The sequence below is a fragment of the Gigantopelta aegis genome, chromosome 9, assembly GCF_016097555.1.
Source record: "Gigantopelta aegis isolate Gae_Host chromosome 9, Gae_host_genome, whole genome shotgun sequence".
In the NCBI taxonomy this organism is placed as follows: Eukaryota; Metazoa; Mollusca; class Gastropoda; order Neomphalida; family Peltospiridae; genus Gigantopelta; species Gigantopelta aegis.
Window position 1 is genome coordinate 13,664,821 of NC_054707.1, and position 27,569 is coordinate 13,692,389.

The 27,569-nt window shown below is 36.5% G+C and overlaps 1 protein-coding gene across 1 annotated transcript in view; it reads right to left on the minus strand.

Moving 5' to 3' along the window:
* The window catches only part of LOC121381943 (phosphatidylinositol 5-phosphate 4-kinase type-2 alpha-like), a 31,671-nt gene extending 6,924 nt beyond the window's left edge, over positions 1 to 24,747 (minus strand). Inside the window, exons 1-7 of the mRNA XM_041511371.1 lie at positions 24,202 to 24,747; positions 9,716 to 9,813; positions 8,275 to 8,371; positions 7,053 to 7,202; positions 4,335 to 4,481; positions 1,975 to 2,013; positions 83 to 196 (exon numbers count right to left, since the gene is read on the minus strand). Coding sequence (XP_041367305.1) covers positions 83 to 196; positions 1,975 to 2,013; positions 4,335 to 4,481; positions 7,053 to 7,202; positions 8,275 to 8,371; positions 9,716 to 9,813; positions 24,202 to 24,321 — 765 coding nt within the window. The 5' untranslated portion in view covers positions 24,322 to 24,747. The remainder of the gene's footprint in view (positions 1 to 82; positions 197 to 1,974; positions 2,014 to 4,334; positions 4,482 to 7,052; positions 7,203 to 8,274; positions 8,372 to 9,715; positions 9,814 to 24,201) is intronic.
* Between the last annotated feature and the right edge of the window lie 2,822 nt (positions 24,748 to 27,569).

Below are 27,569 nucleotides of genomic sequence, written 5' to 3' on the forward strand. Positions count from 1 at the left end.
AAAAATAATTTTAAGTTATTTCAATGTTTACAATAAAGCTCAACATTTCAGTTGTTATCCTTTTCGATGTGATTATTCTTACTTCTGCATCTTTCTGCAACATCGCCATCAACTTTTCCTTTGCATGTGGTCCTATGTGTATGCTAGCTCCATCGTTGACAAAATCAACATCTTTCAATGTGGGCAACTCCTTCGCCTGTGAATAGTAAAATAAGACAAATTGGGATGAGTGACAAGATGTGTTTGCAGGTTTTCAGTATCAGTGTGCAATTTTGAGGCGAGTCCGGGAGCCCGAGGGTTGCAAAAATCATATAGGACTCTCTAGCTTGGCTAGCAGACGAGCCTGCATAGCTCGTAAAAGTTACTGGTACAAATTACATTGATTCTTCGAAATGACCCAGTCACAGTGTTCGATATTACTCATTTTGGGCAGTATCCCAGTTGGATACTAACATTTTAAAATCTGGTATCCCACCTGAGAAGTTAGTATCCCACTTAAAAGAAATTTGTAAATAACATTGTAACAAACTTGAATAGCACTGTTCTCGTTCCCAGTCTATTGCTATTCGTGAAATATTTGCTGCATCTATTTTAAAGTAATACTGACATAAATTAATATTTAGCAGTAATCTAGAAGTGTTTCTGATATTACCAATGATAAACCTACCTGTATCAATTTTCTGCCGTTGTGGAATCAATATCTTAAATAAAATTTTAAGGGAGGAAACATCCAACCAAAACAATATTAACGTAGCGGTTCCCAGTCTATTGCTATGGTACTATTTCTCCAGTGCAGCATTAGAATGGGTACGAGCTCGAAAATATTGTTAATAAAAACGCTGTATTAAAAAAACCACAACCGTATATGGCATCTCGGTTGAATACTGGGTTATTAAAGTCTGGTATCCAAAATTTAATTCTGGTATCCCCGGGATATCGGGATACCATTAATCTCGAACACTGAGTCAACATATATCTCAAAATCTTGGGAAACCAGAGTCTTGATGCAAAACATTTAGTGTATCTTCTGTTCTACTGGAGACAGATGGCGGGGCTCGCTAGATTGGTGGCGGGCTCTCTCTTTAAAAAATTTAAAACCAAAATTGCACACTGAGTATACTGTTCAGCAGTGGTCGTTCTTTTGTCAGGCCACACTTTACATTGTTTGTACAAATGTATGTTATTTATGTAACTGTACTGACAGAACATGAGCAGATTGTCTATATCACCCACCCACCCAACTCCAACAATATACATCCAAAAGTCAACATGGCCAATTGTTTAATTCATGCTTTAGACCTCGACATAAAAGTGATTTAAAATTGCTCCACTAACTTATGATCATGGTGAGATATTTAAGATATATTATAATGTTGATACCATATAAATTCACATGCTAGGAGGTAAAAATTATGTCCTTAAACGACACCACTATAACACATTGCTTTACTAATTATCCTAAGACTGGATGTCAAACATTTGATAATTCCAAGCCACAGACGTCAGGTTACGTTTGTTTTCTTTAACGACATCACTAGAGCACCCTGATGTATTAATTGTCAGCAACTGGATGTCAAACATTTGATAATACTGGCATATAGTCTTCAGAGAAAGTCTGCTCTTTCCTGTTGACAAGACAGCACATACAATGGTCTTTGATATATACCAGTCACAGGGCAATGGTTGGGATGGGGATAAAATAATCAGAGAATGATTTCTCCGAAGGGGTTCCATGTAATGACCCCAGCACCTCAAGCGAATGCTCTTGTGATTAAGTTAAGTCCTACTCACACAAACACACACACACGCCCAACAAGAGGACGAGTTATGTCAAGTCGGTATTAGGATGCAGAATTTAGTGTGTTTTTCTACCTGTGGGTGTGGTCCACTTTAGTAGTCCCATTGTCTGCTTTCCAAGAAAAGCCAGTGCTGTGCGACTTGAGTGAAAAAAAATAAAACTAATAGAATACAAACCCTTTCTTTGTCACTAGCTTGCCTGTCAACTGTAGATCCCTGAAATGAAAATAAGAAATGTTCAACAGTTTCGGTTATCCATTTAACTAAGAAGTAGACTGCTAAATGTACAAAGGTTTATATACCGAAATGAATCAAGTTTGTTTTGTTTAACAACACTACTAGAGCACACTGATTTATTAACCATCAGTTATTGGATGTCAAACATTTGGTCATTCCGACAGTTACAAGTATTCAGAGGAAATCTGATAAAAAAAATTCATTAGAAGCATAAGAGATCTTTTTTACGCTCTTTTCCACAGAAAGAACAGTACATACCACAGTCTTTGTATACCAGTCATTGGGCATTGGCTGGGACAGAAAAAAACCTACTTCAGTACAGTGAGAAGACATGCAGTGACTGTACAGAGTAAAATCAATTCAGGTCAAGCAAAGGATATGCATGTGTGATAGATAACTGATGTACTTATGAAATCTGCTCATACTATAACTAGCTACATATATGTGCTTATGTTTGTTACGTATGTGTGTTGTAAATATTGTGTCTTAGCTATCTTTATTACCCATACATATCGGCAGTTCTTAGTTTGTATCAAAATGATACATCCCACTTGAAGTCATATGTGCTACCACAGCTGTTTTCGAAAATCATTTCACTAAGACATCAAGTCAAAAGGAAATGGAAGCTTGGTGTCAGTATCAAAACTCAACAACCTATGCAGCAATGTTGTTTATCTTGCACCAGTGAACCTATAGTGTCCTTCATGAGCCTATGACATCAATCCACGAGTTCAACATCAACAGAATTGTTGAACAGTGACTGGGGTATTCTATTTATTACCCACTATCAAGCTGACTTTATGTCAGATTGTCAAACAATACTAAATGTACAAGTGTGCTAAGCTGAGTACAAGAGACTGTGAAATAATATAGCTGTGATATATCGCGGATGACACAAGTACACACTTACTGTTCTGATTGTAATTTGTTTTTTAATTGTTCTCGGGAGGGGGAGGGTGGGAAGCATTGCCTCCCATTCCCACCAACTTTGAAGATAATGCATTGCCCCCTACCTCCCTCACCAGTTGAAATTCAAATTAATATTTAAACACTTCTCCTGGCCCCTACGGTCATTTGCTGATACCTATGATTTCGGTTCAGTCCATTTCAATTTTTTTTTTAAATATTGTTTCTGGTCATTTGTAAGCCTAATTTAATCACTTTACAACATAATTTACATTACATGGCCCGATTGACCAATTCCAAAACTGCATTATGTGAACGTAATAAATATTTTATACAGGTATTAAAAGAAAGTTAGCAAAATATGTAGGATATATGTGAACATGAGATTAAGTGCAAAGTTTATATATATTCTAACCAACTGTATAATCAAAGTTCTATCTGTGGTGGAAGGAAATGTTTTATTTAACAATGCACTGAACACATTTTATCTACGGTTATATGGCGTCGGACATATGGTTAAGGACCACACAGATACTGAGAGAGGAAACCCGCTGTCGCTACTTCATGGGCTACTCTTTTCGATTAGCAGCAAGGGATTTTTTATATGCACCATCCCATAGACAGGATAGCACATGCCACAGCCTTTGATATACCAATCGTGGTGCACTGACTGGAGTGAGAAATAGCCCAATGGGCCCACTGACCGGGATCGATCCCAAACCGACCACACATCAAGCAAGCGCTTTACCACTGGGCTACATCTCGCTCATTAACTTTAACGGATGATGAAATCCTGATTCCCAACACTACTAGTAACACAAATATTGATGCTCTTAACAGGAAACATTTTGCCATGCAAGTTTCAGAAATCAGTACAAAATTTTAAAACATTAACCAGTAGTCGCTAATCAAGATTTTGAAAACAAACTGTTCCCTGCTTTTATTACATACCTATTCAATCTTATTATAGTGATAAAGACATTTTCAAACCATGTGGTAAATTTATTTTGTATCACACATGTGCGATCTGGACCAGAACTTGTAAATGGGGAATTCCCTTTTTATTTTTACTGGTATTACTGATTTACAAATTACATCAAGTCATATTTGAAACATAGCAAAGACTGCCACAGAGTATGATTCTTAACATTAAGAAAATCCATGAATGGAGGATTTATTAACTGATTTAAGAAAGTGTAGTATGACGTTAAATTAAAAACTGTTTTTGTAAAAAATAAAAGAAGGTAATATAATAAATACAGAATTTAATATACATTGTTTATTTTGTGCCAAGAACATATATTCTTGCGCAAAATAAACTTGTGCAATAAATAGGAAATGAAAACAACATATGTGAAGTTCTGTATATATATTTTCCCTGTGTGTACACAGACCTTCAAGTCGTATTTCTTGTGTATGACGAGCCGCGGGCTGAAGATGTTCCTCATCACCACGAGATAGGTCTCCACGTCGTTCACCGTGATGCGGTACATCCCGTAATACTGGGGCAGCAGAGTCTGGCCATGATTCTCAACTATATACTGAAAATACAACACAAATACTACAGAGTTAAAGACACTGACACTTAGTTATATAGGCAGTCTGACTGTGGTTCTCAGCAATGTACTGAAAATACAACACAAATACTACAGTACAGAGTTAAAGACACTGACACTTAGTTATATAAGCAGAGTGGCCGTGGTTCCCAACTATATACTGAAAATACAACACAAATACTACAGAGTTAAAGACACTGACATTTAGTTATATAGGCAGTCTGACTGTGGTTCTCAATTATATACTGAAAATACAACACAAATACTACAGAGTTAAAGACACTGACATTTAGTTATATAGGCAGAGTCTGACTGTGGTTCTCAACTATATACTGAAAATACAACACCGATACTACAGTTAAAGTTATATAGGCAGTTTCAAATATTATTGGTAAAGTTAATACAACATGGTTCTCCTGATTTTAGTAGTAGCCCCACATTCATATTAAGTGAAACAAAAAGGGACATCACGAGTGTAGGAAGGTGCCAAAAAGTGTGTGTGTGTGTGTGGGGGGGGGGCACACTTTAATATTTACACACTTTTACACAATTATAAAGCAAATATAAAGCAAAATATCTGAAAAGTGGGGGGGGGGGGGCGCACATGGCCTTGCCTACACACACACACACACCGTTTCCTACACCAGTGAGGGTATGGACTTTACCTTTCAAATTATGACATTTATTGCCATGTCCAGTTAAAGGTGGGGACAATTAAAGCATTTGGCCTGGTATGCATATTCAACGATATATAATGCACATTATTGCTTAATATCAGCAAGTATAATCGTATAGTTAATTAATAAAACAGTTAAATGTGACGGTTATTATATATAACGGACGCAGCCATTTTGTACCATCCCAGTGAATATGCCTTCTTGCGAGCTGGTGGTTACGTAATACTTAATGTGTCACGTCATGAATTAGTTTTCGAACTGAAGAAACAAAACATACCTGATTTTTGCGAATGCATCGCAATGTTCTGTAATAATAGCCATCCCAGTAAGCCAGCAACAATTATATATTATTTTTCAATACAAAATAAACTACCATTGTCAAAGTGTTGAAATAACTGTATTATGTTTTGCACATAAATTAATCCACGTACTGAAATAATGGGCATTATCAGCCGTACTGCTTTATTACTGTAAGTAATTCTGTAAAACCCTTGATTAAGTAGACTTTCCCATCTAAAATCACAAAACTGACCAATTACGTAGTCCCAAAGAAAAGAAAAGTATCACTTGGGTATTGTGAGTGGTCGTTTTTGCTCGAACGTACCCTACCAATAGGCCTAATAATATGCATTTTTTCTTTGGATTTTTTCAAAAAGAAAAATACTATAACTCCATTTCATTCTATTGATGCAAATTGAAATATATTTAGTTAAATAGTTTATTATACTATCAAGTCAATTATGTTGTTTTACAAGTCAGGTTGATGAAAGCGAAGCACCTTGTCATAAATTAGAGCATTTGTTTACACTGTGCATAGACGAGATGGACGGAGCTGACGTCACTTCGCCCCAAGCTATACCACCGGTCGTCACAAAAACGAAACAAAATGGCTGCCCCCAGTTAGCAGGAATAATCATGGTTATTTTATTAAGTCTAAAATTACGCGTTTTTCATTTGTTAAAGTGTCAGTATGTGTTGGTGGTCCGGGTATGCATCTTTCCAACACATAAGGCTCGTTTGAGTTGACTCTACCTTTAACACCTAATGTTAAAGTCTGGACTCGCACAAAAATGTACATAAGACTGAGTTCTCAGAAAGTCACAATAACCCTAACGCTTTGTGGCAAGCTTGCATTCACTGTTACATGCATTTCAATACTATTTCCATGTACTATGTGACTGCTGTTTTTAGGAAGTACAGCCATCTGATAACTACCTAGCAAAAAATCTATATGGACTAACCAAAAATATCTTGGTTATCTGCCCGTATGCCAGAGCACAGTCTCATTTTGCTGCTATGGAAGTGGCAGCATACCACATGGACAGTAACTGTTGTTATCATTTAGTAATATGAATATCAAATAAATACTAGAGGTCAATGTATTTGTAATCATCAAAGAAAGATTTGAAAAGGTATATCAGTGTTTTATATTATTTTTCAATATAGATTGATTTCCTAAACTGGACTATATTAAGCAGCTACATAAAATGTAACACAAGAAATGCTGGCGTAGCAATTTATAGGGTAAAGTCTGCCGGATATGATCTACAGAGCTCCAGCACATGGTCTGTAGAAGATGTCGCAAACTTATTTAAGCTTCAAATCTTGCAGAAATTCATAGTTGTGTTCTAACAAAATAGAACACATTGCATGAAATTATTTCACCAAATAAAAATAAAATTCATCAACTATTTTTAAAATTTGCAATGGTGAGTGGCAGAGCTAGGTCTGGACTAAATTATGATGAAAGAACCCACTGAATATGCATAGGCTACACTTTTCAGTTGTACCCGGACTGAAGCATGTTTGTTTGTTTTTTTTTCACTGTGTTACTATTACTATAGCCCTTACAGAAAGTTAGCAGCTCAAAGAGGTCTACCTGATGATACGGTTTTAAAATGTGATGCATCTGTTCCACCTCCTCTGTGACCAGCGTCTTGATGAAATATCTCTTGTCAAACGACTGCAGCATCCGCGCCCCGCTGCGACCGGGAGAATCCATGTCAATCGGCTGCTTTGACAGAGAGTTCTGAAAATATCAGTAATGCACACACAATATTAAAACTAAAAACTACATTATGTGTGGTAGAAGTTCTGGGTACTATGAAATTAAGTGAAAATAAGTTAACCAACTGTGTCACTGGGGATAAACTTTATGAATCCATAAATAAATAAATTTTGCATTTATCTATTAACATAAACATTGAAGCATACTTTGAATTTCCCTTCAAGTGACACTGAACACAACATGAATGCCAGACTGTAAAGCTGATCACATGACTTTATTCTCAGCTATTGTTTCGTAATTACCATTGTTCCATGTGCTAAATGGAAACATTATCTGTGTTAATGTAGACTAGTAACACTGAAAAGCAGACATCCTTTTGTTGAATAATGATAATAAATCCTGGCATTGGCTAACTAAGGTTTATGGAACACCAATAACATATGCCTTATTAGCATAACCCAAATTAATTTGAACCAAAATATAATGTGAAGTGTCAGCTGCCTAGAACGTTTGACCAGTTTGTTGTTTATATAAATGGTAGCAAAAAAAGGTGGTTACGTTAGTGTGCAGTCATACTAGTTGGTGAAAGGAGGGGGGGGGGGGGGGGGCACTCACCTCGGGGTGCCATTAATAACATTAATAAAGAGCTCTTTCATAGTTAGAGTTTGAAAACATAACTTAATTTTTATCTTCCACTAATCACATCTTTATTGTTCCATTGTATTACATTGATAAAAAAAAAAAAAAATTGAAGATTTTCAGACCTGTCCGATTACGGGGAGTTATCACTCTTGCTCTCCATCTCCCCTGAGACTAATTCAAGAGGAGTAGCTGTTATCTTCCCTCAGCATGTCAATTTATATGGTATCAAGATGGTAATATCTTAAATGGCTTCCCATGATGTGATTTAGGGGAGTAATTAAGCATTCTTGTCAATATTCTTCACAGCGAGGTCTGGCTTTTGCTTAATATTTTATAACACAAATAGTTAAGAATGGAGTCTTTATTTATCTCATTTTCTAATTTTCAACTTGCTAGTTTAATCTTTGATTTGGAAATATGTAGTAACAATAGCGACATAATGGATTCTTACCAAATAGTCATCGTCATCAATGCCAAATCGCTCCCGCAAGTTCTTGAACACAATTGGGCAGTATTCTTTTACTTTGAAATGGCTAGGCATATTATCTCTGGAAAAAAAAGATGTAGAAAACAACAATTACTTGCCAGTCTTATAACACTTTTCCCCCATAAATTCAAACTTTCAGTGAAACACTGTATACATAATATTTACTACATATAACATTAAAAAACAACAACACAAACAGTGCAACTTATAATGATTATTTTTAGTACAGATCTGTTTTTACTATGCTAATACAATATTATAACAGAACAACAAAAGTACTGTTCACCCCAAAACTGAACACTAAATATAAGTACGTATATATCATATTATTTTATTTTTTAATATGTTTAATCTTCAACACATAATTCATGTTCAACAAAATAAAAATTAAGGTTCAACATGTTAGCTTCTGTTTATCGTTGAAGAGTTGTCCATAGAAAGGAAGAAATGTTTTATTTTTGGTTATATGGCATCAGACGTATGGTTAAGGACCACACAGATATTGAGAGAGAAAACCCACTGTTGCCACTTCATGGGCTACTCTTTTCGATTAGCAGCAAGGGATCTTTTATATGCATCATCCCTGACAGAATAGTACACACTACGGCCTTTGATATACATGGCTCCGTGCTTATAAACCTTAAAGTCTAGACTTTAATAAAGTCCAGACTTTAACATCATGGCAACGCCATTCAAATAGCATTACGTTAATGTCTGGACTAAGTTTTATAAGCACGGGCCCAGTCGTGGTACACTGGCTGGAACGAGAAATAGCCCAATGGGCCCACCGACGGGGATCGATTCCAGACCGACCGCACATCGAGCGAGTGCTGTACCACTGGGCTACGTCCCGCCCCCAGTTGTCCATAGTGTTAATCAAACGTCAATGCCTCCTAGTTGTGGACTACTGGTTAGACAACTTCATGCTGACTGCATAGATGACTTACCACTGTCTTACACACGGATCCAGGATTATTATATAAAATGTGTCGCACATGTACTAAAGTGCTATGGTCTTGCTTTGTTTTAGTTTTACCACACCACTAGAGCACATTGATTTATTAATCATCGGCTATTGAATGTCAAACATTTGGTAATACTGACATATAGTCTTAGAGAGGAAACCCGCTACGTTTTTCCATTAGTAGCAAGGGATCTTTTATATGCACCTTCCCACAGACAAGATAGCACATACCACAACCTTTGATATACCAGTCATGGTGCACTGGTTGGAATGAGAAATAGCCCAATGGGCCCACCCACGAGGATTGATCCTAAATCGACCGTGCATCAAGCGAGCATTTTACCACTGGGCTACGTCCCGCCCCGTTGCTATGGTCTCGAGTTTAATAAAGTTTTAAAACATGAGCATGGGGCCCTGGATGCACATGACATGAAATCTTACTTGTTAAACATGTGGTTATCAACTCGTATCTTGCTGTAGGCCTTGAAGTCATCTGGCATCAACATGACCTGGAGATTTACGTGAGTCAGCTCCATGATCTGAAACAAAAAGACACAGACATTTCTTCAACAAACTTAAGAAATAATATTCTGTACGGAATGTTTTATAACAACTCAGCATCAATAGTCACACTAACAACTACTACTACTGTTCTTACTAGCTAGTCAAAACCATTGGCGGCATGGTTCGAAATTAATTTTGTGCAATGGGGAGTAATCACTGTTTCTCATATTTTAGTCTGGATGTAGATGCTAGAAAATGAGAAGCAGATTTAGGCAACTTGTTGTACTGATGTAAACTTTACTCTCCGTTTATGTAAATTTATATCATTTAATATCAATTGTCCTAATGTTGACATGTCATAAACAAAATTTAAAAATTGTTTTACTATGTTTTAAAAGGGCTCAAACCCAACCTAAATTGGCATGGTTACTATAAAAATTGCCACAGGTTAGGGACCTCACTTCTGTCAGTTGTTTTATTTTTGTCACTGGATAAAAACTATTGCCATGGGTTGAAGGAATCATTTTTGGTTTTTATATTTGTTGCAAAAGTTACTGGTTTAAAATTGCTGGATGCAGGCTCAGAACTGCCAGGGGTGAGTCAGTGAGTATTTTGTGAGTATTCAGAACTGCCAGGGGCGAGTCAGTGAGTATTTTGTGAGTATTCAGAACTGCCAGGGGCAAGTCAGTATTTTGTGAGTATTCAGAACTGCCAGGGGCGAGTCAGTGAGTATTTTGTGAGTATTCAGAACTGCCAGGGGCAAGTCAGTGAGTATTTTGTGAGTATTCAGAACTGCCAGGGGTGAGTCAGCGAGTATTTTGCCTATCACAATGACATTTAAAAATTGCCGTAGGTAATAAATTCTAACGTTCAAACCTTGTTTTAAGGTGGAAAGTACAAGTTCTCGTGAAATGGATTATCACAAAGCATATTGTGTAATTTGAGCGGCAACAGTCTCTTGCTCCCTGTCAAGTTTAAACCTTGGACTGGTCTCATTTCTGAGTCAGCTATGTCATAGATTACTCACACTGTTAAGAAAGGTGCTTAATATAGATGTTTACTTTATGTATTAATAATAATACTGTGTAACATAATAGAACAGCCTGGTACTTTGTAACATAATAGAACAGCCGTGTACCGTAACAGTAGATTTTACATGTGTGCATTTTCGCATGAACACACAACGTGTATGTGTATGAATGTACAATGCACTGATTTACATATGAATATGCAAAATGCATGCTACATGTAACAAACAATAGATCTATAAACTAGATGTACTTGTATAGCTCTACAATTTTATACAAACATGTACAAAAACTCAACGCCATAGTCAATTACACAACATACATGTACATCAAAAATGCATTTTCATATTTAGCAGTCAGCTAACTGCTACCTACTATTGCCAGCTCAGTCACCCCATTTTTCAACTGAAGAATTTTTTTTTTTTAAATAATAAATATTAGTAAATTATAGTTTTAGAACCAATCATTTTTTTTTTTTTTAATCATACCCGGTACCAGTGATCTAAAATGATCAGGGCTAGCCAAATTTGCCAATTGCGAATTTTTAAAGCAGTTGGCGAATTATATTTTAGTTTGGCAAAATAATTTCTAGTACTAACTGACATTTTTTAGAAAATAACTGACAATTTCTGCAATTTTTGAATTTTAATAGACAATTTGGCTAAATGTTTTGCTCACCCAGAGTTAGGCCTGAATGATTGAAGACAAATAGCCTGGAATCTACCTACAGAGCTGTTTTATTCAGCGAGACGACCACCTGGATATGCCATAGGACTCCAGGGAACCAATCTCTAGAACTACATAACACAGACGTGAGGCCCGTCAAGCTTTAGCCAGCATAATTCTATTTGCCTGCTAGTTGAATCCAGAGCACGTTATAACACATTTATTTCCTGATGAAGAGCATAAATACATACTAATAACAGGTATAATTTGATAATGAGATCGATAGTGTATGATATGACTTTGAGACTACAGGCTGTTATGGTTATTACTGTGTATGTAGAAGAGCAGGTGTGGGGCAGAATACATGTATTATTTTATGGGTATTGAATCTTCATGGATGTCATTTAATGACAAATCATTTAATGTTATGAGTGATACATACCATAAAATACTTCAAGAACAGCTTTAGGCCACAAGTTAGCTATATTAACACAGACATGATTGACAGATATAAGAAATTAGATCATGTTCTCAACAATGGACACACAAACATTGTGCTGTTCACTGCAATTGACAATATTTCAAAATCTTACATAACCTTAAGTCGTTTCTTAGATTTCATAGCATGGAAACCGACTGCTTGGTTACGTTAACTGTATCTGCATAATTAGCGAGTAACCTGGTCCTAATGCATGGGTGCCATGATTCTGTTCCACAATGTTATTCCAAATGTATTATAAACAACTGATTAATTGATTTTGCAATTTCTATTTAACTTCTGATGTGCTACTAGTGTCCACAAATCTGTGTAGAAATTGGAATTACAGACCGTGATATGCATGCTCAGTGGAAGCAAATATATACTAAGTACTACATTATCGGTAATCTATCCTACTTTCATAAAATGTGCTTCTTAGTTCAAATACAGTGAAATACGTCTTGGATGAGAGACGTACTACCAGTCTAATATGATCTATAAAGTCTGAGACAAAAAATATGGCTAGCAGTGTTTCTGCCAGAAAGAAATGTTTGGGTATGGCACTGTGAAATGGAATATTTACAATGCGTGTGCTGAATGCAACCAGTCGATAGGGGGTATGGTTTAGGTTTAGGGCAATCTAATTAAAATTAGCTCCACTATTACATGTGGATCTAACAGCAGCCAGTTGGAGCTCATGTCTACCAATCAAAACCTTACTTGCAGAATCATGCCAGTGATTTAAAAATAACTTGAAAACATTCCGAATTATCCTGAGGGTATACGACATGTTTCGTGTGAATTACGAATGCCTTAAAACATGTAAAACTGAAGACTGATTTAGTTAGTTTTTTTATAAATAAAGAATTTTTAATGTAAAATTGAAGACTGATAACCCATCCCGTACGTATTGGTATGGTTCGCTGTACTGTGGCCACTAAAATAGACTCGCCCGATATTTTTAGAATTTGTATGCTCCCAAATAACGTTATAAAAGGCGAAGTGTGATTGGTCAATATTTAAATTAATATTTACAGACGAAATGTTACCTGGACATTGGAGACTACGCAGTGTTGTTAGCAATCTGATTAAAATTAGTTCTACTGGTCTAAATAAGGCATTCGTAATTCACATAAAACATATCGTATACCCTCAGGATAATTCGGAATATTTTCAAATTATTTTCAAATCACTGGCATGATTCTGCAAGTAAGGTTTTGATTGGTGGACATAAGCTCCAACTGGCTGCTGTTAGATCCACATGTAATAGTGGAACTAATTTTAATTAGATTGGGTTTAGGGTTAGTGTTAAGAAAATCATACAGTAATGATAAGAGTAATTAATTTTGTTAAAAGGTCAACTTTAAAAATACAATCTACAAAACCATTTGGGTATGGCGCCATAGTATATATAGGTAACACAAGAATGTATATATGCATTTGTAAACCAACTGTCATTAAATCCCAATTAAATTCCTCTATTAAATATCGGCCAAGAATTATGTACATATACAATGCACATACATGTATGTATGTACAACTATACATAAACATGTACGTGTATGCAAATGAATAACAAGAAAACATTTCAATATAGACTGTTAGAGATCTCTTTCCTATCACATGACAGCTGGCCAGCACTACAGATATTTACATGGTTATCCAAATGTTCCGCCGCTATATCCACTGAGTGCCAACATAATACAAACAGCAGTGAAAATCAATAGGAATCGATGAGAAGAACAGGAGGTCATGGAAGCATGTGTTTGTTCGGGAAATAAACACAAAGCAGGCCGAATAAGCAGCCTAAGTGATACAGAAATATAATTAGTAGGCATACATCGATACGATCAGTGTAGATATGGTCAATCGGTGGCGATTTGTTTTCGCCTGCCAGCTATTGGTATAAATAATCATTCATGAAGCATAATATTTTAGAACTGTGTAGCAATCGGTGAAACGTGCATAGCTAAACTGAACAAAATGTTTTTTCTGTTATTAAATATTTTAATGTATGTATGAGTTTATCACAAATTGTTAACGCTAAAGTTTGTTTTGTTTAACAACACCACTAGAGCGCACTGACTTATTAATCATCGGCTGTTGGATGTCAAACATTTGGTCATTTTGATGTAGTCTTAGAGAGGAAACCCACTACATTTTTCCATTAGTAGCAAGGGATCATTTAATATAGGCACCATCCCACACACAGGACAGCACATGCCATGGCCTTTGATATATACCAGTTGTGGTGCACTTGCTTTAATGAGAAATAGCCCCCAATGGGCCCACTGAAGGAGATCGAATGTAGACTGATGAGAGCTTTACCAATGGACTATGTCCTGCCCTGAGTTTACCACAAAACATATAATCATGTGCGAAAACAGTTACGAGTCCATTTCCAATGCTGTATTAAAACAAAACGTGCTTTAAAACACTTGAAATAAAAAAACTAGCAAAACATCAAATTCAGCACACAGAAAAGTACATGATCAATGCAAGTTGCACATGTCACACATGAAAAAACACCCATAGATCACATCTAAAGTGTATCAAAACAATGCCACGATTGACAAAAGTGTGAACGTGCATTTTTCATGCAACAGGCTGCAATATCTACATACGCCATAGGACAATGGTTTGGATGCCAGTATTCATCAATAATAAGACTAGTAAATCGCTCCCAGCAGTGGTTCCAAACACGATTACACAATTTTAGTGTACAACATAATACCAATAGTGTGAGAAAAAAACAACTGTTCCCACACAGGCTAAATAACAAATAGCACAAGAGATATTTTACGTTATAAGATAATTTCTTCACTTTCGACCATGCATAATAATTTTACTACGTGTGTATCCCAAAGAATCAGGGTAAACTGAAGGAATTTAAAGATTTTTGTTCAACAACACTTGGGCATACTGATCGGTTATTGGATGTCAAACATTTGGTAACTCTGACATGTACAGTCTTAGAGAGAAAACCTGCTACATTTTTCCATTAGTAGCATTTTTAACACACACACACACACACACACACAGAATAGCACATACCACAGCCTTTGATATACCAGTCATGGTGCACTGGCTGGAACAAGAAATAACCCAATGGGTTCACTGACAGGGATCAATCCTAGACTGACAGTTCATCAGACAAGTGAGTGCTTTACCACTGAGCAATGTTCCACCGAATGTCTACATTTTGCAAAAAATGTATATATAATCATAGTAAAAACACTCATGTTTTACAAGCCATTCATTCGGAAGTTACATATTACCAAAACTATATTTTGCTTTTATGAACTTATTTAACTGATGTCCAATAAAAGAAAGAAAGAAAGAAGTGTTTTATTTAACAATGCACTCAACACATTTTATTTATGGTTATATGGCGTCAGACATATGGTTAAGGACCAAACAGATTTTTTTAGAGGAAACCCGCTGTCGCCACATAGGCTACTCTTTTTTACGACAGGCAGCAAGGGATCTTTTATTTGCGCTTCCCACAGGCAGAATAGCACAAACCATGGCCTTTGTTGAACCAGTTATGGATCACTGGTCGGTGCAAGTGGTTTACACCTACCCATTGAGCCTTGCGGAGCACTCACTCAGGGTTTGAGTCGAGATCTGGATTAAAAATCCCATGCCTCGACTGGGATCCGAACCCAGTACCTACCAGCCTGTAGACCAATGGCCTGCCACAACGCCACCGAGGCCGGTCCCAATAAAAGATTGAATGGGTGGTGGTGAGGGAATAATCAATCAAAAAAGGCAATTTACTCACCCATCCAATTCCATTTGTTGGAATTGACTTCTAACTGGTATTAATTACAACAAAGACTATTTGTTGGGCCCATATAAAACCTGATATATAATATATGATCCGGGTACAAATTTAACCAGGGAAAGCAGGCACCCCCTGGTTATGGTCAGGGCTTCTAGATTATGGTAGCCCCACTCCCATGGCTAGTGATATTCAGTGTTGGGCTAGTAAATAACTACTATAACTAGCCCGATGGCTAGAGGGAAAAACCTCTTGTCCAAGGCTGCATTTACATATTTTGTAAATATGAATGTCCTACCTCCTCTTTTCACCCAAATCTAAGGTTTTTTAAGCTCTATCTCCCTCTTTAGATAACATTTCTGATTATTACTATTAATTAAATTGTATTTAATTAAAGTAGGACTAGTGAATTTTCAATCATGGCTAGTACATTTTTAAAATCACTGATCCCATGGCTAGTGGATTTTTATAAAATTCTAGAAGCCCTCTTATGGTGCTACAAAAACAAACCAGTCCCATAGGGTTGGTTAAATTTCGATCTAGACCATATGATAATCTTGTAACACTTGCTTTGATTGTTGTCTGTACGAAACTCCGGGCTAGCTCTGGGTGAGCAAAATATTTTGCCAACTTGTTTATTAAACTTCAAAAATTGCAAAAATCAACAGTTATTTTCTTAAAAACGTCAATTATTATATGAAATTATTTCGCCAAATTAAAACAAAATTTGCCAACTATGTTCAAGAAACTGCAATCAGGAAGCATTTATTTTAAATGTATAAGTCAATGTTATTCACTTATTGACCACTGACAAATTACTGGGTTTACTGGTTAGCCTTGAACCCAGACTCGAACTGCACACGACTAGTTTTGATCCACATATAAGGCCCACAGCTATAGAAGTTCAGCAGCAAGTAACCGGTGCTTAAACAATGCACATAATCTTCAAAGTAATTAGCAGTCAAAAAGGAGAATGCTTGCATTACAACTAATTAAGTTTTGTTAGATAAAATGTTTTAGCAGTCACAATTACTTTGCAAAAACTGAATAAAATTCAGTTGTGGCGCACTGGCTAGAGCGAGAAGTAGCACAACGGGAATACAGCTTATTTAGTAACTGCACACTTAGGATACAAATAACTTTATTACTGGGCAGATATTTTGGTTTAACTATGAATTGAAATCATCATATATTCCATTTAGCATCAATTTCTTTGCCGGCAACCATTATTATTTTAAAGCTTTCTGTATTCAGTCAAAACCTACGAAGGACTTCAGCTTTGGGCCAGATATGTGCGTATTGGTAGCTTTGTTCATCCAGATTGATTCCGGGAGTTACTTTAACTTTTATTTGGTTTTAGGCCAAAAATATCTGCACTAAGTTTGTCTCAAAATTTAACTTTTGAAGTCTGATTAATCGAGTGTAAAGATAAAATCGGAGATAATCATGCTTAAGATTGTTTTGCAGGTTTGTACAAACATTCCCAGTAAGGTGTTTTGTTATTTTGAAATCTGGGCCTGTTACATTTTGTTTAGGCCTGCTAAAATCTTTAAAGGGCCTATTAAACTAGTAATAGTATGAAACACACTGCCATCCCAAGTTGTTCCTACATGTGAGGTTTGATGGTGTTGTATGCATCAGTAAGCAAGATATGGTCTGGACAAGGATTTACTGTTATCTGAGGTAGACCTTGTAGAGTAGGTCAGGGTGACCTAGTAATAGTATGCAACACACTGCCATCCAGAGTTGTCCCTACAAAGTGCGATTTGATGGTCCTGCATGCATCAGTATGCAAGATATGGTCCGGACAAGGATTTACTGTTTAGTGCAGTAGACCGTAAAAGGTAAGTCACAGTGACCCAGTAATATTATGTGATACACTGCCATCCCATGTTGTTCCTACATGTGACGTTTGAATGATCCTGTATACATCTGTATGGTCCGGACAAGAAAAGGTTAACAGATGGATAAATGGACGGACAATACCAAACCATAATACGACCCATCACAGACGGGCGTATAAAAACCAATACAGGGTTGTTTAGGATTTGTTCAGTAAATCAATAATTGCTTTGTTACATTTATAATGAAATTGATAAGATACATGTATGAATATTTATTTGAGATGAGTTTCTAATGCTATAGTCACATATCCACCGATTTGGGATAAGACACCCGCATGGGCCCAAATTTCTGGGAAAAATTGCAAAATCTCACGGCAGCCGCAAGGGTGCTGTGGCTATCCTGTGGCACCATGGCATTCTTCCCTCACCGTAGGGCGCATCGGAAGCTTTTAGTTAAAAGTTCCTGATGTGTCGTAGAAATTTGTATTGGCCGTAAACATGTATACAGCATCACACAGGCCCAATATGGCCCCTGCAATATTCGTACGGATGTCGTACGATTTTGGCACTGAATTTTGGGCCCCTCAAATTGTACGGCACCCATACAATTTCCAAGGTGCGAGTCCCTCTCGAGCCCAGTACGATGTTTAAAAATTGTACAGGTATCTCATGGCTCCTGTCCGACTGCCTTACGACATCCGTAGGATTATCCTGCGGTACCCTTGCAGCTTACCCACAGGCACCTTGCGATTGGAGTCGAGAAAACTTCAAAAGGCACCATGCGGGCCCCCACTGAATATGTGACTGCTACACATAGATGCTGCAGACCCCTGTGATACCGAAATCATAGAAATCTACCGTAGGTAGAAAATTTATACAGGGCCCGGTGGATATGTGACTGTAGCATAACTCTAGCTGGCTTTTCTCTGGGCTGGTCATCATCCCGTTGTTGAATCTCAAAATAATGAAAACCACCAGAAACAAGCCACAGCAAACAATCACGAAGATAGCGAAGGAGGTGAATATTGTGGAGAAAACTATTGAAATCGCCTGTGACCGTGACCTCACAACAAAAGACCTTTTGAAATATGTCACACCCTCTCCTATCGTGTTCAGTGATATGATGACCAGCCCACCTCTACCAAAACAGGAGGAAATGTTCTGGCCTTCAAAAAACAAGAACCTTCTTCTGGAGAAACTAATCTATTGTCATTTTCGTGGAAATACTTCTGAATCTCGGCAATAGGCCACTTTAAAAGATGAGAGCAGGCAGTGTGTTATGGTTTACAAAGGCAAAGGACAAGATCTGGCCCACCTTCTATCATCATTTGAAGAAGCTGACCTTCTTATACCCCTTCATGTCTTGAATTCTCTTGAGGCAGGACACAAAGTATGTGTCTTAATGTAATTGTCGCCCTGCTCTACCACATCCCTGTATTGCTGCAACACGAACGTAAGGAGCTGTGGGTACAAACTGGAGTGGGAGATTTCACTCGGTAGGCGAGTGTCCCTTTCTACTCTGTTCGACATCTTGGGTCATCAGCACTGTACAGTATTCCCAGCTTTGTCAGGCTTACAAGGTGTGACATCACCAGCAAAGTTGGTACGAAGAAGGCAGCTTTGAAAGCAGAACCGGAGATGTATATCAAAAACTTTAGGGGATATTCAACCCTCTCTACAGCCATCATTCGCAATGCCGAATATTATTTGATGTCGGTGCTGAGATACCACAAATGTCTGTGACCTCCATGCAGAGATTTTCAATTTCAGTAAAGGCAGCTCTCTCGACAACCTGCCTTCGACCAGCCACCAAATCATGCCTCATATCCAGCGTGCATGCCTTGCAGAGCCATCTCGACCCTGAAATTGTTAGATCACTGAAACCACAAGATTGTGGCTATGAGCATGACGAAGGTCAACTAATGCCCACAACATCGTAGAAAATCCTCGAGGTTATTTGGTCAGTCATATGCTCATGCCATAAGTGTATCAGGTCAATTGGCCCTTGCAGGATGGCTGAGGTCAAATGTTGCAAATTATGTCTGTGTAAGAAAACATACTCAATTTCTGTAAAAAATGTAAGATTACCTTGAGTTCTGCAGTATTTTGGTATGTTTGAAACTTTTGCACTAATAATGAAGTAATCTTTAAATAGTAGTATTTAGGACAGTTATCAATGATAAATAATGATAATTCATGAAAGGTTCATTTGTACTATATAATATATTAAACACAATGTATAGGCCTGATGTTTTTAATGATTGAACTTCATTCTTTATTAATGTGGACTTTTTAATTAGATGGGGGCTTTAATTATAATCTGGGATATGGTAGGGAGGAGGAGAGGTGCAGAATTTGTGTATCTGACTCTCTTTTTTTAGGTGTCACTTGGAATGTTCTTCTATATGCGAAGTTATGTCTCATTCAGTATTCTGCGACCATTTTGGACGCCATCTTGAAATTATGCCAATTAGGTCAACTCCACAAAATCACAGTAATGGTACCAATCAATTATTTTATAGACACAAAGATTAACTTTTTGTGACACCTACAGTACGTTAGGAGATATGGTCATTTAACGAAATGCCCTAAAAGTATTTATTTTAGGGGGTAGGGATACAATGGCCCCCATAGGTATCATCCAGCAACCCGAGGTATCAAATGAAAAACTGTATTGCTTTGAGTACTTAATGAAGAAACTTTTGGCCAATTTGTGGAACTCTGCTTACAATATTGGTTGACTGAGAAGCCATTAGACTTTGAGCTACTTTCAAATCGAAAGCGATTTCTGAGTAAAAATATGTAAAATAAGGTCATTTTGTACCCCAAACCTAGGTTTATGACAATGAATAATGATACAAAAACATTTGAAATAAATCAAAATGAATAATCTATGGGAGTCAAATAATTATTTATTGCATGAAACTCCAATATCATCATTTTAGCCTTTTGGCGACCAACCAAAAATCATAAATGTGCTTTGCTGAGAAAACGTACTTAACCTGGAAGTGTTACCCAAACGTTTTCTGAAGGACTTGGCATATAGAACAAGAAAAGTTAAGTTAACTCTCTAAAAGAGAAATGTACGCAAACTACCCCCCAGAGCCCATACTATTTCTCATTGTCATTGAAGTCAGTGCACCTACACGTATAGCCATGTATCTTTAATCTTTTTGGTAATAAATAGATGTATATATATAGAAAAATCTTATTTTTTAGAAACAAAATGGCCAGACTGGTTGTTTTATTTTATGGGGGGAAAAATTAATAATAAAATTTGTTTTTTTTAATGCGTAACGCTTGATCATACTCCCCTCACTACCCCTTGACATTTTGTAAAGTTCTCCCCGGCTAACCCACATGTATGATTTATTACTGAATACTGTTCAAAAGTGTTCTGGGTTTCCACACCCAAGATTATAGCCAGTCACCCAAAATAAAGACAAAGGAAATGTCTTTACATATGTTATTGCTATCAAAACACTGACATGAGACTGTCTTTCGCAAATGAAAAAAGCTCTTTCAGTTTCACGCTGGTTTCGAGAGTTTTATACTTCTCTGCAAGGGGCGGAGGGATCTATCATGTTGGCATTAATATTATATTCGTAGATATAGCACAAATAAATTATAATTTCGCCACTGAATATGTTTGAAATAAAATCTGTAAATGTAGAACGTTTTAACTAATAATGAATGTATATAAGTGAATATTGGTCACCAATGCACCCACTTCATGGAAATTAACTCAACCACGTAACATAGATTTACAACATTAACCGGTACGACAAAACATGACTAATAAATAGTAAAACTTGTTGTCGCTAGTAATCAAACATTTACTATTAACAATGCAACAAGAAAGAAAGAAATGTTTTATTTAACAACGCACACTCAACACATTTTATTTACAGTTATATGGCGTCAGACATATGGCTATGGACCAAACAGATTTTGAGACAGTAAACCCGCTGTCGCCACAACATAGGCTACTCTTTCCGATTAGCAGCAAGGGATCTTTTATTTGCGCTTCCCACAGGCAGGACAGCACAAACCATGGCCTTTGTTGAACCAGTTATGGATCACTGGTCGGTGCAAGTGGTTTACACCTGCCCATTGAGCCTTGCGGAGCACTCACTCAGGGTTTGGAGTCGGTATCTGGATTAAAAATCCCATGCCTCGACTGGCATCCGAACCCAGTACCTACCAGCCTGTAGACTGATGGCCTAACCACGATGCCACTGAGGCCGGTCCAACAATGCAACATGTCTTAAACAGTATTTCGCATTATTTAATCGCGTTTTCTAGCTTTATGACAAGCAGCTGGCAGTACACTAGTGAATAGTAGACTGGCCACATTGACATGTAAATGGCACTTATTCAAACCGTGAGGCGGATCAATTTAACAAAACTGGTTTGGTTCCAAAATCAACATGGGAAAAAAAAAAAATCTTCGCTAAACCAACTGTTTTTGTCCAGACAGAAATCACTAAAAACCATTACAATGACACAGATTCCACATACTAGATGGTAACCATGTCACCTATATCGACTTTGCTGGAAGAGTATTCCATAAAAAAGTAAATGGGCAGACAGTGAAAAAGTAAATTATTTTTGTCCTAGGAGATCTTAGCAAAGTTGAGATAGGTGATATGTTTATCATATAGCAGGGGACATTATTTCAAAATCTAAGCAGGGTTTCTGCCAGAGGGTAAAACGGGTATGGCGCAATACCCAAATTTTTGGCAGATTTTATTTTTTTAAGTTAACATTTTGACAAAATTAATTACTCTTATCATTATTATATGATTTTCTTAACCCTAACCTTAAACAATTTTCTTTCTGGAGCAGTCCCCTCATACACCCTGTTAACTGTGGTTGCATTCAATTTCATAGCGCCATACCCAAAAATGTATTTATGGCAGAAACACTGTTATGGTAACTGGAACTCAGTTCATGTGAGTTTTACTTAGGTAACTGATTGTTCGGTTACGTGAATACAGTTCTCATAACCGATGAGTTAGACCTACCTAATTCTAACACTTTGAACTACGGTTCTATGCTACATTGATGCCATGGTTCAAATGTATTAAAATAAATAAACTGATTTTCACTCTCATTACTGATATATGGTACTTTTAATTTTAGAATGTACTGTAATTGTTCACCATTTAACTAATTGACAGTTCTCGTGATTTTTAAAGTTGCGTAACCGACACACGATCAGAACAACGCTTCTTGTGAAATATTGTGCCCTGATATATTATGTGGGATTTGTGTCAATGTCATTGTAATGTTTTTTTAATGATTTCTGCCTTGACAAAATGCAGATAGGTTATATCAGTAATTAAAGGTAGACGAAATAATTTATTGAAGTTGTTAACAATAAGGTTTGGAATTTAATTTTGCTGGTAAATTTAAAATGTCGGAAATACATGATAAAAAGGCATCAGTTTAGCACATTTTGCCCGAAATTGAGATTTGCTCCAGCATTAAGAAGGCAGTTGCCACTCCTGCCCCTCCCCACTCCCTTTCTCTTCACCTATGAGCTGACCAACAACTGGGCTTAGTTGATTGGAGTGGGCGACTTGGTATTGGGGCGAGCTGACCTGCTCCCCTAGTACAGAGTGCACATCAAGTCAATACTTTCCTATATGTGAAGGGCGAGTTGCTTCCCACTATTTAGCAAGTTTCAAATGGTGGGGAAAGTTTTGAAGGTTGTCGTTGTCAATTTATTTTGTTAATAATGACGCAAGTACTTCAATCGGGATTTAGTGATTGTGGTAGGTTATATATTTTTGGTTTGTGTGTCAATTTGTTTCACTATTTTGATTGAGAACTGGTTGAAAATGGTTCCACAAGTTTTGAATACCTGCTAAATCTTCCAATGACAATCGTCAAAAGTCCCCCCCCCCCCCCAATTTTAAATATGCTACATAGAGGAAAGCAACTCGCTGTGAACATTAAGAAAAGTATTGACATAACGTGCCCCGTGCACTAGCTTTTCAGTTAAATTTCAGGTAGGACTTTCCTTTGGCATTGTCACGTATAAAGAACCTTATAAATAGGCCTACTTATCATAAATAGTTAGGGTTAGTGACAGTACCAAAGCCGGAAAAATATCCGCCCGGTCCCCCCTTCCCCTAACCCTAACCTTAACTCCAACCCTAACCCCAACCCTAGCCCTAACCCCAGCCATAATCCCAACCCTAACCCTAACCCTCAACCCTAACTAAAAATAATAATGGAGGGGACCGGGCGGATATTATACCCCAAAGCCTGCGGCAAAGTTGCAAAGTTAAGTCCTTCCAAAGTTCATTGTTATAATTGGAGGGCTAATTGAATTTGAGAAGGGCCAGTAAGATTTTTCTTCAACTTGTCCTGCTGGCGACCATGGTTTTCATGTTAATTTTCAACCTTGGGTAATTTAAGAATGTTCGGACATTGAAAGAATCACTGCTCCCCCTAAGTCACTGACATTTAGAAACCAGGCTACGCCTAAGGGTTGGAGAAAAAAGACACACCCACTTTTTTAACCGCTATCCAATACAATGACAGTGTAACACAGCCTAACATACCACCGTACACATAATTTTTATGATATTACTGTTTTAATAAAAACTTACCGAGTGGTTAATTCCCCACATGAACACACTCAGCAGTGGTTCGTTCGCTCGAAACAGCTTCAGTTTGGGGGCAACAGCTCGCACTTTGAGTTGTTTTCTCTTAGATTTCAGGGATGCCATCGTCAAGCAGGATTATTGCACAGCGCCGGATTATGAGAGTGCGTATATGAAAGAAAATGGCAACTACGATTTAATGTTATACGTCATAATTTCCACACATACTGTTCGTTTCCCAGACATAAACAAGCGAATGTCTTCTTCCGAGACAAAATGGCGGACTTTATCGAATTACCCATAAATCCAAAACAAGGGAGACAAATGCGTCGTCTGCTTTCTAATAAAACGGATTTGTTTTCACTGCACAAAGAATTTTGATAATTAAATATTATTATACATATTCATTTATTTCTGTAAAAATATTATTATTTGCAGTTTTGTTTGTGTGTTAATTTAATAAATAAATAAATAAATAAAATGATAGCAATGCTTCCTCACATTACTTTCAAATAAAACCAAATAAGTTAATTCAAGATTACGTGTATGAAGAGTATAAATGAGTTTAGACCAAATATTTCTTTCTGCAAAGCTAGTCTATTTTTATTGTTTAATTATTTGTCTATTTTATATTCATTATGACATATATTATGTTCCATGTAGGGCCGGATTTAGACCGGGGGGGGGGGGGGGCAGGGCAGGAGCCCGGGGCACTTCTGGTTCGGCGGCCCCTCAACATAGAAATTAAATAACATGACCCCCCAAAAAAACAAAAACATAATTTTATAATGATTACATTTATTTTTAATAAAGGAAGTCTGTGGGGCCCGGGGCAATTGCCCCCTTTGCCCCCTTATAAATCCGGTACTGGCTTTATAGACATAAATTATAAATATAAAATAGATATATAATTCTAAAATAAATATGAAATGTAGCTTGATAGAGACAGAAATATTCGGTCTAAAATGAGTTGTGCCACCTATTGTGGTCTATTAATATATGTACAAAAATTTCCACTCTCACAGCTATATAAATCAGCTGGTTATGAAAGCATTACCAGATGGGTGGGTTTTGCCTTTGTTTTTGCATTTGACTCTTCTTTAAAGTTACCCCCACCCCACCCCAATAACCAATGGAATATTGTTGTTATATCTGACAGATTTAGAAAGGAAAGAATATTTAAAAGCACCTCACCTGTATGCCTAACGAGCGTTTAATTTTACGGTTAAGGCTACAGAACCTTAGGCATGAATCCTTTTGACAAAGTTTGTGAGAAAGAAAATAGCATTAGAGCTACAGTTTTATGGCTTATCAAAACAAAAACATAAAGCTATGTCGTTTGTTTATTTATTATTAATAATAAAATAATAACAATAATAATAATAATAATAATAATAACAACAATAATAATAATTTAGTCTGACCCACTTCTACACCTTTTGTTTGTCTTCTTCTCTCTTTTTTTTTGTAAATAATTTCAGTTTGGTTTGACGTAAGAAGAAAAGTACCAGTAAGTGTTTTAAGTTGTAGTAAATTCCATAGTATGAAAAAAAGGCCAAAATTTAGAGACGAAAAAAAAATAAAAAAATAAAAAAGAAAGAAAAACCAGAAAGAACAAGAAGAAGCTAACATTTCCATTTTTATGCTGAATAAAAATAAAAGTTCAAAATTTTATACCATGGCGTTCGAATCTACTTTAGTATAAAACCTGACCATAGTCATCTAGCCAAGGATGGTGTGTTTGTTTGCTTGGACTAAAAAAACTAAAACAATAAATAAATAAATAATAAAATCAAATCTATTTTCTTTGTTGATGTAAAGAATGCTGGGAACGAGACTGATTAATAACCAGAACGGACCGAAAAGATAACAAAACGCTAAATATCTATATTGTCCGTCCCACAGGGAATGCCTTTTTTCATGCTATGGAATTTACTACAAGTTATTTATTTCTGAGCCGATTGTTTTCTAAATTGCAAACAAAAAATATAGTATGTTTTTTGTTATTTTTTTAAACACTTTTAGTTTTCTTCTCACGTCAAAAACAAAAACTGAAATCATTTTATAAAAGAAAGAAAAAAAGTTGTAGGAGGATGGGACGGACTATACTTAGGTAATTAAAATAGTTTATGAGTTTGCACTTGTAAAAAGGCGTGCTGCCTTATTTTTAAAGTAAAAGTTCTTTATAGTTAGTGTTTTAAATTTACAGCATATGCATCACACAAAAATGCTCAAATAATTTTGTTGAAATATTAAAATAGTGAGACCTGTAGACATGCATAACGAAATTTTCCATATTGAATTTGATCTCAAAATTCAATTAGACAAGGGGCTTAAATTGACAAGTTAACAAAAGTATATCTATTTGTACTATTAAAAAAAAACCCCAAAACTCAACCCCGCAAGCCCATTTTAAATTGTTTTAATCGTTCTGACCGCTACTCCGCAATTAATTTGTACTGCCGACGGAATTATTTGTAGGCCTACCCGATGCCGCATTTCGCAAATATTGTTTTCTGCTCTCACTCTCAGGTCCTCATATCGTGTTAAATCAGTGACGTAGGGAGGGGGAAGGGGACGGACTATAATTAGGTAATTAAGTTATTTTATGTCGTGCCCCCAATCAAACCTTTTGTTTAAAAACTATTAAATTTTATAAAATCATACATACATATATACGTAGTGTGGGTTGAGCCCCCCCCCCCCCCAGTGTGTTAAATGTAGCGTACGAAGAAGAATTTCATAAATACAAATGTAATGGAGGTCGACATCTTTGTTATTTAGCACACTTCTATATATATATAATATATATATATATATATATATATATATATATATATATATATATATATATATATATATATATACTAGCGGAAAAAAGTTCATGTGCACCAAATAATTGCATATAGAATATAATTTACTTGAAATCTGGTTCTAAAAACAATTCAGTAGGGCCTATATGAACGTGTAACCACTCCCTTCGATATTCCAGTGGTGTCCTGTCAATTGCACTAGCTATTCATGCTGTGTGATCACAAGTTGCATTACTAGCATTCTTGGTCACGTGCTCCTGTTTGATATATATATATATATATATATATATGTGTGTGTGTGTGTGTGTGTGTGTGTGTGTGTATGTGTGTGTTTATCATCATGGATTAAAGAATATAATCGAGATCGAACTTGTGTAGTTTTTGTGTGAGGTTGCTTTTTGCACTCGGCCACACACACACACACACACATATATATATATATATATATATATATATATATATATATATATATATATATATATATATATATTAGCTTTGGCTAATGAGGGCTGGCTATCTATCTACACGGCAGTAATATTTTTAGGTCAAAGCCCAGTTGGC